Below are 14,390 nucleotides of genomic sequence, written 5' to 3' on the forward strand. Positions count from 1 at the left end.
CAGCTTGCCAGATGTTTTGATTTGTCAGTCTGAGTTTTCTAAGTATTTCATTAAATAGTTAATTGTATTCCAAGACACTTCCCTATTTAATCCATCACTTTTATGTTTGCATTGCCAACACATTTCCAAGTCAACTTTAGTTCTGTGATGGGTGTACATCTGTCCTAGGACCTGGACTGAGACCATTCATTTTAGGCCACCATGTTAACTATGTATTCCAGGCTGCATTTGAAAACCACTGAAAATATAAATTTCAAATTCAACACTATAGAGTTGCCTGATGTTTTGTTCTTTGAGAGACATGTTTTTAAAAATATTGTGATTGACAGCTTGTAGAAAAGGAAGGTGGCCTAAAGGTTCATAGAATATGAAGAGGTTGAGGATGAGAGCTCAGTTCATGTATTCCTTCAGAGATGTTGGCACACTTAATTTCTGTGTTTATTTCTGTGGCCACAGTGAAGGTGATGATGATTCCTTCTCCAGACTGTAACCATGATTTCAGTCACTAAACTGTCAAGAGTTCTTTGTTGCTTTTTGTTCATCTGTAACACAAAGCCCTTGTGTCACTTGGGGCCTCAGGAAATAGTAAAATATAAATAATTTTTAAATTATCTACATGTAAACTGCTCATATTGTTTATTAAATAAGTATTAGGATAACAGAGATGAGCTTGACCAGAAGTTCAGATGAATGCTGGATTCTGTCCAAAACTTTAATTATAGTTTTTTCAGTGTGGGTGTAACTTTCACATTGAGAATACATATACAGAGGATTTGGCTTAGGGTTCGTCTTTCAATTTTTATTCTTAACTGCACTGCTGTAGTCCCAAAAGACCATATATAGGATATAATATGTTGCATGCACAGAATTCCTTTTTCTTGGTTCCTGTCCAACAACAAGATCAATAATAGCAGCATGACAAATGTGATTTTCAGGTCTATTAGTGGAGCTGACTGTCCTAGAAATTGAGTGCACTCTGTTATGTTAAAGGAAGAACAAAGAAATGTTTCATTTATGGGGTCGTTTCCATTAGAGGCATTTAGCCAACTTGTAGCTTTTGCATTTCAGGCACTATTTGTTTGTATTTCTGTTTGTAGGATGTGCAAGTTGTATTAAATACTCAGCAACACAATGGAAACGCATGACTAGGGATGAAAGGAACTCCAAGGGAAAGGATTTGATTATGAATCTTAGTGTTGAGTATTTCATGGCTACACACCAGACATATTTGAATCTCAGGCTTTGACCCAGGCCATGCTGGGAAGACTTCTGATACATGTCATGTTTTACTGTCCAGTATTATCCCCCAGCAGAGAGGTATTTGGTTAGAGTTTTTCTTCAGCTTTGGCTCAGGTGAGCCTAACTTCTACTCCAGACAAAAAGGTTCAGAAAGTTTTATTTATAGATAATTTTGGTGTACATAAAAATGCTTAGGGAGGAATGTGGAACCCACTCAGAGTGATGGTCTGATTTTCACAGACTGTTGCAGTCTTTGGGGGGACGGGGGCGGGAAGTGAGGCTTGAACTCATTTTAGAGGTTAAAGAAGGTAAGGAATGAATGTAACAGCTGTTTTGGATATGACGTAGAATTCTCCTCTGAGGAGAGGGTATGGCTGATTACGTGACTTAATCTAATAATATCTTCATTGTAGTGGAAAGGAAAAACATAAAGCTGACAAGGCTGAAAGAATACACTTCCTGTAATCTATAGTTCCTCTGTCATCACTAATTTAGTGGGAATTTTTTTCATGTTCTGTCATATTAACAATGCATAAAACGCTCAATACCGAGACCTGCGAGACCTGGAACGCCAGGTTTGATGCTCTGGGATACCCAGGACTGTCACGGCGCGTTCTCATTGGTCTCAGCTGTGTCAGGGAAGCGATGTCCTGGCTCCGTGCCCGCCCGGCGCTCCCGCATCACCCTCTGCTCGGGGCTTTTCCCGAGCCCCTGGGGGCGGGTGGGGGCGGTGCTGGGGCCCCGGGGGTGGAGCGAAGCGCGGTGCCCGGCACGGGCCGGTAGAGCCGCCGCTCCCGCTCCTGCTCCCGGCAGGTGCGGGCAGAGTCACCGCCGCGCACCCGCGCCGGCCCCGCCTGATGTGCGCCGAGGCGGAGGCGGCGCTGGGCTGCGCGCAGGGTCCCGCCATGGCCCTGGCTTTCTGCGGCGACGAGGGCAACTCCACCGCCTACAACGTGGACCACGGCGTGCTCAACAACGGCTGCTTCGTGGACGCGCTCAACGTGGTGCCGCACGTCTTCCTGCTCTTCATCACCTTCCCCATCCTGTTCATAGGTGAGCGCCTATGGGTCCCCTTTGCCCTGTCCGCCTGTGCCTTGCCTTCTGCTACTCTCTTTTCCTTGTGCCCCATCCTCGGTGCTGTCTTGCCGTGTCTCCCCGCCTGGCGTTCAGGGTTTCCGTCCCCCGCGCTGCTGCGTTGTGCCTCGTCTCCCGCCTCCTTCCTGGCCTGCCCTTGCCGGGTGTCCCCTGGCCTGGGTCCTGCCCTCCGTGCCGTGCGGGGATGCTGAAGGCTGCGGGGGCTTTTAGGACGCGGTGCGAGCTGTGGGATGCTCCAGACGCTGCCTCTGCCGGGGCTGCCCCCACCATCGGCCGTTCTCCTCCACGGCAGCGGTGCCCATCCCCATCTGTCGGGGCTCTCCGCGGTGGGACAGCCCGCGGGGCTCCCGCAGCTGAAACCCCTTGCGCAGGCAGGGGAGGGATGGGTGACGCTGGAGGAGACCGCAGGATTTGGCTGTCGGTTTTGACGAGCAGCGCGGGAAGCAGAAATAAATGTGGTATTAAACGCCAGAAAACCTGGCGAGTAAGTCCTACGTTATCAAATAATATTCCCTGTAATAACTGCAGAGCTGCAGCCACCGGGCAGCCCTCCTCATTCCGGGTCCTGCTCGCTGTGACTCCTGCGGTACCTGCGGCGGGTGCCGGTAGGTGGCCCGGTAGTTCAGCACATGCGGCTGTCACTGTCCGGGTCCCCTCTTCGCCCCAGCCTGGAGGGCCCTGGCATGGGCTGTGCGCTTTAACACCCGCTCCTCTGGAACATAAAAGGTCCGGTGCAGAAATAACACCAGGACTGTTAAAACGGGGTCAGCTGAAGAGCTGCTTGTGGTCCTCCGTGTTTATCTAGAATTTCTCAATATTGTTAATTTTTAACTATATCAAGAGAATTAGTTGCTTTACACCTCAAGTTCCTTTTTTAACCTTTTAAAAGATGTGAAGAAAAAACAAGTAGTATATTTATTATAGTGTTGGTGCATATTTGTCGAAATGTTAATTTGCTGTCCATTTAAACTGTAAATATATTTGGAAAGTGTTCAGTGCGTGCAATTACTTGACAGTAAGTTGCTAAAAGTATAGTAATTTAAGGTTGTGTCCTGTCTGCGTCGATGATTTTATTATGATGTGGAGTAATGAGAACACAGTTGTGAAAATATCCAAATGTTTAACAACACAACTGTGTCAGTGTTGGTACACTAGGTTGTTACATGTCTGTTTGGGGGAGGTTTTTATGCAGGAACTTTGTGCGTCACTCTTATTGTTAAGAAAGCTCTTTATGATTCTCTTTTTCTCATTTAGGATGGGGAAGTCAGAGTTCCAAAGTACATATACATCACAGCACATGGCTTCATTTTCCAGGCCACAATTTACGCTGGATACTGACTTTTATCCTCTTGTTTGTGCTGGTGTGTGAAATTGCTGAGGGCATAGTGTCTGATGGGTAAGTGTATGTCTGCCTTCTCCTGGTAGTACTGAGGTTTCAGGGTCGATATTTTCTCCCTATCTAAGTTCTCATCTAGACCATATTCTTTGTGGTTATAAACATATGATCTGTTTTCTTAGTGATTAACCTACTAACCTTATATATCAGAAATTCCACAGACCTTGCCAAGTGAAGTACGGAGGCAAAACTGACCTTAATAATTTTTAGTTCAGCTTAATGACACTGTCTTTCCAAAGAGTTATAATAGATAAATCCTAATGTTTCAAGCAGATGGTGATATTTTCATGATGTGTTATGTCCAAGGACCCAGTCCCACAGTCCTTACTCAGGAGGAACTCCCATGTGCACAGTGGGTCATACCATTTCCCCCCCAAAACTGAGTTCTGTTCATCTTCATAAAAGTAGTGAATGTACTGGGCCTTATCTCATACCCCACAGAGTTTCTTCTCATGTTTTTGTACTACGTCCGGTCTGTAACCTGGGGCAGAGCAGCTCATATTATGGGAGCATGATCCATCATTCAACTTAGGATGTTTTTAAACAGAAATCTGTGGGGAAAAATTATTCCAAGTAAAACAAGTGATACAGGAGAGTAATTTATTAACAAAAAACTTAATGATGTATAACAATTAATATGGTCATCTTCTTCTGAAGAGAGGTATGATTTTCATAACTATTACGAATTTGCAGCCCAAGGTTTATGAAGTTGAGGCTCCTTGATAAATAGAACAAAACCTCTCTGATTAGCCATCTATATAACAAGTATTCAGCAACCAGTTTGAAAGGCACTGCAGTCTTCTGCTGTAGAAGCTGATATCATCATCATTATTGTAAGTTCTCTTAAACATATATAAATAGTATGTTTCTCAGAGCCACTTTTTTTTAAAATAATTTTTTATGCTTATTCAGAGTTATCAGGGCGTGGGATGCTCAGAGCAAGTCTCCTGCTTTGTGTTTTCTCTTTTATTTTGCTCTTCAACAATCCCTCTCATTATGTTTATTTGCTATTTAACTTGACTCAGAACACTGCTGTTAAGTAATTGATGTCACCTGATGAGATTCAAAGCTGTGAGCTCTACTGGGGGAGTGCCAACCCACAGCTGTGCCTCCCCAAGCACTTGGCAGGCTCGTGAGTGCTCCAGTGAATAAAAGTAAGTTTTGAGACTCATCAGCTTTCTAAGACCAAAATGGCTCATGTTGGTAGGTCTTCTTGACACCAACTGGGTGCTAAAGGCTTTGGCATCTCAGCAGTAGAAGCAGCCTATTGGAGATACAGTTATATAGGGGAATTCCAGCAACTGTGAAGTAAACAGATTTAAAAAGCCTCCCACTGCAGTGTTACCGAAGCTTAGGTTGTTTGAAGAAATCTGTTCTTCTTGTTTGTTTTTTTCTTGCTGAGATTTCAGCCGTTATATACAAAACCTCCTGGCATTAAGGTATTCTGAGACTGGAGAATCCTTATTCATTGTTGTATACACATACAAGCTTATTGTCAGCAAGAGAAATTCAGTGTTCGTGACACAAGCTGTCATCATGCCTCCAGCCAGCTCTGCAGGGTTCACCTAAATCTCCAAGTGAGGGAGGACTTTCTTTTCCTACAGTAGATATACCAGAAATGGTCCTCTCAAGCTCTTATGGATATGTTAGACATTTGGGGTATTCGGCTCTCAGACATGTGAGGTCCAGTGATGATCTCCCATTTCCCTGACAGCACAGCCCTTTTTGTGTCTCTAAACTACACAAAAGTAGCTGTTGCTGCAGCAAGAAGAAATCCAGGTTCAGAGGACAAGGTGTGAATTTCCCTGAATGTTTGTGTCCTGAAGTCTTCCTCTTGATGCTTTTTCTCCTGGAAGCTGGCTGGGAGACAGCAAATTGTACCTCCTGACAGCATAGGGCGCTCTGTTCCTGTCATGAAAGAAAGAAAATGAAAGAAAGAGATGACGACAAGTACAAGGAAGGAGGAGGGCAAACATATTTCTACCAAACTCTGCACAAACCAACAACATTGCCCAACAATTCCATGTAACCAAAGAGCTGTAATTGGCAGACCCCCTTGCTGCTGGCTGAAGCAGTGTCAGGACAGTTTTGCTTTATAGGACAAAATCTAAGGATGTATGATTCTGTTGTAGGTTTTGTTTGTTGGCAGTCATTGAATACAGGCCTCACTGTAATTCCCATACTCTGGTGCTATTCCTTCTCCCAAACTGAAAAAAAATAAAACATTTCCACAAAGTGTTTCTATAGAAAATCTTGAACTGTGCTGTCAGTTGTTCTTATTTGCATACTTTGATGGACAGCTCCCAAACTAGTTTAGCTTAAATTAACTTTTCTCATTTTGGAGTTGAGTTGCTTATCCTAATTTAAACAATGTTCCAATTGATTTCAGTAGGAAATAGCAGTACACACCTTTCATTTTCAGCACAGGGGAGCAATTTGAAATGCAGCTATGTGATTTAGGAGCATAAGTTCAGTTAAAGTTTCGCGAGGTTTGCGTCCACAACTCACACTAGAAAATCCTGCATCAGAGCTGGGTACAGGATACAATTCATAAATTAAAAGAGAAACATTTATATAGCTAAGAGGGTTTGACTTTTAACATATGTTTACTTTTTTCCTTTGAAGGGTCTCAGAATCACGCCATTTACACCTGTACATGCCAGCTGGGATGGCATTTTTGGCAGCCATCACATCAGTTGTCTATTACCACAATATCGAAACATCCAATTTCCCGAAGCTGTTAATTGGTATGTCTCAAAACTTACCAGACTTGGAAGTGTGATTGTGGTCCTGCATATCTGCTCTTTCTGTGACAGGTCATTACAGTCTTAGTGCTGGCTTGTATGAATAAAGCTACACCTATATGTATGTTTAAACTGTTGCTTGTTTTCAATGCTTGTAACTTCTAATAGTATTCTTTATAGTGTTGTTGGGAATCCAGTGAGCCAAAAGCTTCTCTAAGAAAAACTGGATTTGTGGGAAAAGTAGCATGGCAGATTCTTAGCTCTAAAAGCTATTTGAATACCCCTGCTTATCAGCATGTTCTGTTTAAGGATGATATAAGAGTGAAGCCGTCTTTGTGTGTGTGGTCTGTTGAAATACACAAGGAGTAAAGGAATGACACCTCTGACTTTCGGTATGACCCTGGATATATTACTTTGCCTGCCTATTCTTGCTTAATATTCCTAAAACTCCCTTCAAAAACAGCTTTAGCATCTTTTGAATGAAAAATGAGAACTGTCTACTCCACTAATATATTTTTCAAGATTGCAAATCCAAACTGTAGCTATACAAAATCCATTGCTGCTGATAGTCATGTATGTTCTTGGAATTCTATTTCAGTAGACCGCAGGCTGTGGACTTCTATATGTTTAGTCATCTTGTTACCTGTTATTTCTTTAGTAGTCTTGGCTCATCAAATCTTATTTGGGTTAGTTTTCTGTATTAATAGATCCTGCTAAAATTTGTCTTGTGCCGTTGTAGCTCTGTGTATCAAAGTTTTGTTCTAGTTTTTGTCAGGTGGGAAAAAGTCAGTAGTAACTGAATTTGAGTAAGCTTTTAAACACTGAAGATTGTTTTGAACTGCATGTTGTGCTGAGAATCCTCTTCTGCAGCAGGAGCCCACAACTCTTGTAAAAAACAAAATTCCTCTCCAAAGATTTAGATTTCTATCGAGGCATAGCAACCTGCGTGTCTTCTTTTTTGGGTTTGCTTTTCTTCTTGTATCCTTCTTTTAAGTCGGATCTTTTCGTCTTTGAGTGAAGTTACACCTGATAGTTGATTACACATTTTTGCATCGTTCCTGCTCTGTAGAGATTTCTCTTTTATGGTAATATTTTCAGTATTTAGAGCACTGTTGCTGGATAAGCTCTGGATAATACTTGAATAGTAGACAAGTATACCAGTGAATACCAACACTTAAATATTATGGATGAATTTTAATTTTGCAAGAATTTCCAAAGAATAGACTCTTTTGGAAAATCTGATCTTATTAGCTCATAGGCAAAAAAAGAAAATCACACTATCACAGTCTTTTTCAGTTTGTCTGATTTGAATTTTAATCCAAAATCTTCACAAGTTGATGATCTTTGACTTTTATATTTTTCTTTTGTTTTTCTTTCCTTTGTCCTGTGTTTGTGAGAGAACCTAAGACAGATTTTTCTGGGAGTCTCTATCTTTTGTTCTTAACTGCACAACTGAGAGAACTGTCATTTTTCAATGTTAATTGCAAGTACTCTGTATTGACATGTAGGATGAGGCAATTATCACAAATTAGCCCAGTATAAGATAGTTAAATTATAGCTGTGCTCAGGTATCAACCCACTAGAGTGCAGTGTGGCCATGAAGCAGCTTTCCTTTAGAGCCTCATTTTATGGGGTAAATGGGAACCATGAGAAAAAGCTAAAGTTGGTGATAAACTTTTTGCTGAGTCTATGAGAAAGAGGGTTCTTTGTTACTAAAATGTTGTAGAGGAGCTCTGTTGTTGAACACACACACAAACAGGGTAAAGTAAATGACCTGATGTGGCATCTTGCTGCTTCTGAGCATCAGTGACTTCCACCAAACCGCAGGGCATCATCTGCCTCAGCTGCAGGATGAATGTTCTGCAGAGAGTTGGTAGCTGCATAAAGCAAAGGCTTACAGAGACTTATCCAAAATTTACTAAACCCAACAGGGAAACTCTCATTGATGCAATGCAGTGGGCCCTTAAAGTTCAGTTCATTAATTCTGAACAGGGTGAAATTTTCAGTCCTAAGAAACTTTGAGATGTTTTCTTTAAAAAAAAAATCACTTCATGCCTTAAAGAAACCAAGTTCTTTTGTAGCTCTTTGTAAACAAGCAAAAAGCAGATACCATGGCATTAGCATGGTCCCTTGTAGTATTTAAGATAAGCACTCAAAGTTCCTCTACTGATCCTGCCTTTCAGCTTTAGCCCAGGCACTTGGCTATTTTGAAGTAGTCATTATTTCTTATCAAAAAAAGTTGGCAAGGTTTGGAATATTTATTCTCTGAAGCTAATGGTTGATTCCAGGGTTGCAGTTGAGTTTTCTGATTTCTGGAACACTTTGATGTGTTTTTCTCTATAAGGTTTTGACCTGTAATTATATTTCAACAAATGCAATTGTTCTCATGTAATGCTGTTTACCTGGGTACTCTCTTAATAATACTAATTTTGATGCTCTTTGCACTACATGACTGCATAACATTTACACAGTTTAGCAGGACACATTTTAGAATAGTTTTCTTACTGAATTGAAAAAGCTGATAGCTTTGTCAACGTTCCAAAAACTGTAATTGAATAGCAGCATCTGATTCCACTATTTTTTTAAGTTAGTTTCTTTGTTTTATATATAAATAAACTTCAGAAATTAACAGTAGGAGAAAATTATGAAATAACAATAGGACTTTGAGTTTTTAACTTGAAATGGATAGTAGTGTGGGAACACAAGAATTTTTTTATTTAAGAAAATTGTCCTTTTTTCACAAATTTTAATTTTATGACTGCATTACCACTGCTAGACAATAATCTGTTTTTCTGATTTAAAGTTCTTGAACCTTCACATAGTAGTTATTTTCCTTGGAATTATTTTATTCTTTAAAAGGGTACTTGCTGTTATATAAAAATAGTGCTTATTGCTTAGCACACAAAATTTCTTTCCAAACAGACACAGGTTAATTAATAAATCTCATCCAGTTAAGTGTGTGGTTTTTTGGTTTGGGCTTAGTTCAGTGAAGGTGTAGAAGGGTTTGAGTTCCACATGCTTAATTTTCAGAGATCTGCCCCAGGCAAGAATCTACACCTTGGTGTTGTGGGGTAAGGTAACTTACATGGCCCCCAAAAAAAGTGAGGTCATTTAGACATCTAGAATAAATCTAAAGCAATCCAATAAATGCATTAACACCTCTTTGGTCCCATCACTTGGCAGTTCAGATCAGTGGATGTTCTCAGCGATAATTTCTAGAAGCGTTCAGACAATATGCGCTCTCCAGCCAGATGATAAAAACATCCCCTATAAAGTGACAGCCTAAAAGAAAGACCTGTAACTGTATTTTCCAAAGAGCCTTGTCTTGAGGGGCCTGTGAACATTCACCAGATTAGGTTATATACAGTTGTGTTCAAAAGTGACAAGCTAAGTGGGTGGCCACTTACCACCTGAGAATGTTGTGTTTGGCACTTCTTAGATAAAAAATAGATAAATATTATAAAAATAATAATAAAGGGTCATATAGACCCTTATTTAAATCCTAAATAGGACAATGGCTCTACTAGTTCATATTGAGAATTCCAAGAGCTCTAAAGAGGTGCCCGGTGGGTTCGTTGTTTTTTCGGAGGCCCTCTGCGTGTGCGTATTTTCGCTTTGCAATGTTTGTGTAAGTCCCTGTTACTCCAAGAAAGATGTGTTCTTAGCCTGTTGTAAGAAGAATGAGGCAAAACAAAGATTAGCAGATAAAGGTGGTTACAAGAGTAGAAGAGAATGGAATGTATTCTTGGATGAAGCAAAATTTTGTAGCCAGACATTGCAAATAGGAAGGAATAGTGCCTTGAAGGAAGCAGCCTGAAATGGGATGAGATGATTAGATTTAGTGCAGTACAAGTTGGGAAGATGGTAGAAAGCCTCACATAACAAAGCTAGAGTTCTATAACAGAAATTTGGTAAGTATCCTCTCTGCAGCTGCATCGGCCACTAAAGTACTGTGCTCAAATACCTGACCCTCAGTGCTTACACACTGACCTGTAAATTTTAGAGGAAGATAGACTCTCTTGGCAAGTGTCCTAATGCCAATATTCCTGTACTGTTCCAGTCACTGTCCTCATTTAAAGGAGAGGTTTTAATTTGATTTCTGCAGAAGCAGGATTGGCAGTCCCAAATCTGATGTGGATTCTCTGTGTTGAATTTAGCTTTGCTTGGGAAGGGTAGCCCCACAGTACATCCCCAGAGGGCTTTCTGGGGTGCCTAAGGGTAGCTGGAACACCATGAATTCTTTGAAATTTGTACAAGTTCCTGATGATTATCTATGTTTAAGCTAGACTTACAGTTGCTAATGCTTTGGTTGAAGCCTTTCTCTGATGTTTTGGCAAAACTTGGAAAGCACATCTAAGCTTTTCTGAGCAGTTAGAACACAGTCCCTCTGCACCATGGCAGTTACAGCAGCAGTGAAAGAAAAAGTACATAACCCTGGAAGGCATTTCGTCACGAATGGGAACTGGAGCTGTCTTATGGTATAATGAGTGGTTTGGAGAGTTTTTCCAAATCACCAGAGCTTACTGCAGGGATTATTTATCTATAATTGATGGTAACATGAGGGGTAACATTGATGGTAACATGAGCACTCCTAGACACAATGTTCAGTATAATTAAAAAATAAAAGTTGTATTCTATGAATGCCACAATATCCTTCCTTGATGTGACTGTTTTATCTACATTGTAAGTCATATATATTGAATATATGTAATAGTGCAGCAGCTGTTTGGACAAAGTATTTTATTATTTGTTCCTGCCTTCCTCCCAGAGATTCTCAGAGAATTTTTCTTCAAGGCAAATTCATAGCAGTCTTGTAGCATTAAACAAATCTGAAGAGCATCATCATTCCCTGGCACCTTCACTTGTGGAGCAGCACCCTCTCGAACTCATCATGTGGACACATGTTTACAGCAGATGGCAATTTCCTTCTGCAGACTTCACTTTGTGAAACTTTTCAAATATCACTAAATCTAATAAAAAGGCATTTAGAACTAACATCATCTTGATATTTTAATGTTTTTGGAATTGAATTAGGCTTCTGTTTTGACCTGAGAAAGGTACTCTCTGGTTTTATATATTCTGTTGCATTGTTTCTGAGTATCTTATAATACTGTTGTATATTTTTGCAGCTGTGGACCTGATTAAGTTGGTTTTGTCTTTTCTTTTTTCCCCTACAGCATTGCTGTTCTATTGGACTTTAGCTTTCATAACTAAAACCATCAAATTTGTAAAGTTCTGTGATAATGGGGTTGGATTTTCTCAGCTTCGATTTTGCCTCACAGGACTTCTGGTTGTTCTATATGGAATGCTACTGGCTGTAGAAATTAATGTCATCAGGGTGAGGGTAAGTTACTATCATAAAAGTCTCTTCCTATGGTTTTTATTGGTTTGGGGTTTGGGTTACTGTTTCTTTCTTTCTTTTTTTGTTCCCTTTTCTGGGTACTTAGGGTAAAATGTATTTCTAAAGAAGAAAGAAAAATCCAGTTAGAAATCAATTTGAGAATCAGAGGTTAATTCAGTTGCATTAGGCCAGATAAGTACATAATTTTAAAAAATGGCAGACTCTGTTGCAGTTAAATTAAGATCAATTTCATATGTTCAAGTTTGCTTTAAATTTTTAAATTATTCTGTTTCAGTCATGATAAGAATTTCTGATGCAAGGGAAGACTGGTAGAAAGGAACTGTCTGCTCTTTCACAGAATATCTTAGACACACAAATAGCATCTCTCGTTTTCCAGGAGACAATCATAATAAGTGATGTATTTGGGCAACTGGGATTCCTCCCAGATATATCTTTTTTTTTTCCACTCTGTGTTGTCTAGAGTCATAATCTAAACTGAGAGATCATTTTGGAGACTGCTGGATAGATAAATGCCAACGTTCCCTTCACCTGGAACTCACATAACCGTGTGCACAAATTAAATTTAGGAGGGGAAGAAAGATTTCCATATAAATTTTCTTGCTGCTTTCCTCATGTGATTTCTTTCCACTAACGCATTCAGCTATGCAAGTTGTACTTGTCATTCATTTGTTCTTTTGTTATTTTGTGTGTGTATGTTTATTTGATAACTTGGGACAAAAATATGTCTAAAAGCAGCCTTTGTAGTAACATTTTTAAAATGAAGAGGAATAAAAACCTCAATGCTGGATATTCAGTATTTATATCATAAATGAGAACCAGTGGATTGGCATGCGGCAAAAGTGAAATCCAAATGTGGCATCAGAGAGACCTGCTCATAAACCTCTTAATAATAGAACTGCATAAGTAAATGAGATTTAATATCTGCAGAATTATGGGTCACAAAGAAGAACAAAAAGTGGTCACTGCCTATTGACACTTTTTTGTTTGTTTGTTTTGTTATTTTTGTTTGGTTTTAATTATTGAAGCAGGGTAGTCAACAGTGATTTTTTTTTTCTGTGGCTTGTTGCTGCAGCTGCTGAAGAAAAGGATTGGGATGCATGGAGAGTCGGCCACTGCTGCAGACGGGGAAGAAAAAGAAAATAAAAGTGGGGGGTTGAGGCCGCTCTGCTAGCAGAAACAGCAGTTACTGGCCTCACATTTTTTTCTCCTGCCTTCCTCAGTCTTCTTCAAGAAGAAGGAAGATTGACTTGTTTGACTGAATCCTACCTGTACCTTGTTTGACTTTCAATCCCAGCTGTACCTTCTCCTTCCTTTCCACTGTTCTCATTGTTCTTTTAGACAGCCTTTCCCACCCCATCACCATTTTTGCTGGGATCTGTGAATTATTTCTCCACCTAGGGTTGGAGCATATCTAGAAATCCTACAAAGATGAAAAGGATTTTAATCACTACTAGGATTGAATTAAATATGTGATTGAGTACCTTTCAGAGAGGAAGGGTGTGTTTTTAAGAGCTTTAAAATGGGTGAAAGTTTGAAAAAGTTTTGTCTTGACAAGAGGAAGTCAACAGCTGTCTGACCTTGCTCTTGCTATTTAGGCCAGTGTAAACATTTGTTATTTCATATGCACTCTCAGAAGTCTCAAGACTTACTCATTGATTATCTGCAATGTCCTTACCTATTCTTTGTGCACTTCTATTTTCTATGCATTTAGTGTGATTCTGTTGCTATTTTTCTGAATTTCAGAGGTATGTCTTCTTCAAAACTCCTAAAGAAGTTAAACCTCCTGAGGATCTCCAGGACCTTGGTGTTCGATTCTTACAGCCATTTGTGAATCTGTTATCCAAAGGAACATACTGGTGGATGAATACGTTCATAAAGACTGCCCATAAAAAACCAATAGACTTGAAAACCATAGGCAAGCTTCCCATTGCTATGAGAGCTCTGACCAATTATATTCTTCTTAATGAGGCCTTCGAAGCGCAGAAGGTGTGCAAAGTATGGATTTACATCTCTGCTTACTCAGTGCTTGCATTTTTTATTACTTTTTGTGGAATTAACATGATACATAAAAAACCATGATGCAAATGAAGTATCCATTAGCACAGCTTTTCATATACAAAGACAACATATACTCAGTGAATAATGAAATTTCTCTACCTAAACATGCACATCAAACACATTGCTAGTTTAATGTGTGTACAATGCATATGGCACCTATTTTGATGGGGAAAGTAATTACAGACTGTGTTCACCGAACACCATTTTTCTTCCTAATAAGACCTTGGAAACATTCAATTACAGAGTCAGTAGTAATGAGGCCTTGCAGGACTATTTTTTTCCATGTTATTTCAATTACAGTTTGTTCGTAGGAGAATTCAGGGCTGAAACTACCTCAGCTCAAATTAATTTTTACTCTGTGGTTGGAGCTGAGTGTATTCAAGACTTGAAGAGAACTCTTTTGCATCCTGTCTGAAAAGAGTGTAGATTTTCAGCCTTTGTGTTCACCAGAATAAAAAAAAAACCTATCAGTTCCCTCCTTTTTTAATTTCTCCCT

The 14,390-nt window shown here is 39.9% G+C and overlaps 1 protein-coding gene across 1 annotated transcript in view; it reads left to right on the forward strand.

Annotated features, from left to right (window-relative positions):
* Positions 1-2,057: 2,057 nt before the first annotated feature.
* Positions 2,058-14,390, forward strand: part of ABCC8 (ATP binding cassette subfamily C member 8) — a 79,179-nt gene continuing 66,846 nt past the window's right edge. The window contains exons 1-5 of the mRNA XM_071558881.1: positions 2,058-2,292; positions 3,589-3,730; positions 6,356-6,477; positions 11,652-11,818; positions 13,580-13,822. Coding sequence (XP_071414982.1) covers positions 2,097-2,292; positions 3,589-3,730; positions 6,356-6,477; positions 11,652-11,818; positions 13,580-13,822 — 870 coding nt within the window. The 5' untranslated portion in view covers positions 2,058-2,096. The remainder of the gene's footprint in view (positions 2,293-3,588; positions 3,731-6,355; positions 6,478-11,651; positions 11,819-13,579; positions 13,823-14,390) is intronic.

This window comes from Pithys albifrons, chromosome 6 (assembly GCF_047495875.1).
Source record: "Pithys albifrons albifrons isolate INPA30051 chromosome 6, PitAlb_v1, whole genome shotgun sequence".
Taxonomy (NCBI): Eukaryota; Metazoa; Chordata; class Aves; order Passeriformes; family Thamnophilidae; genus Pithys; species Pithys albifrons.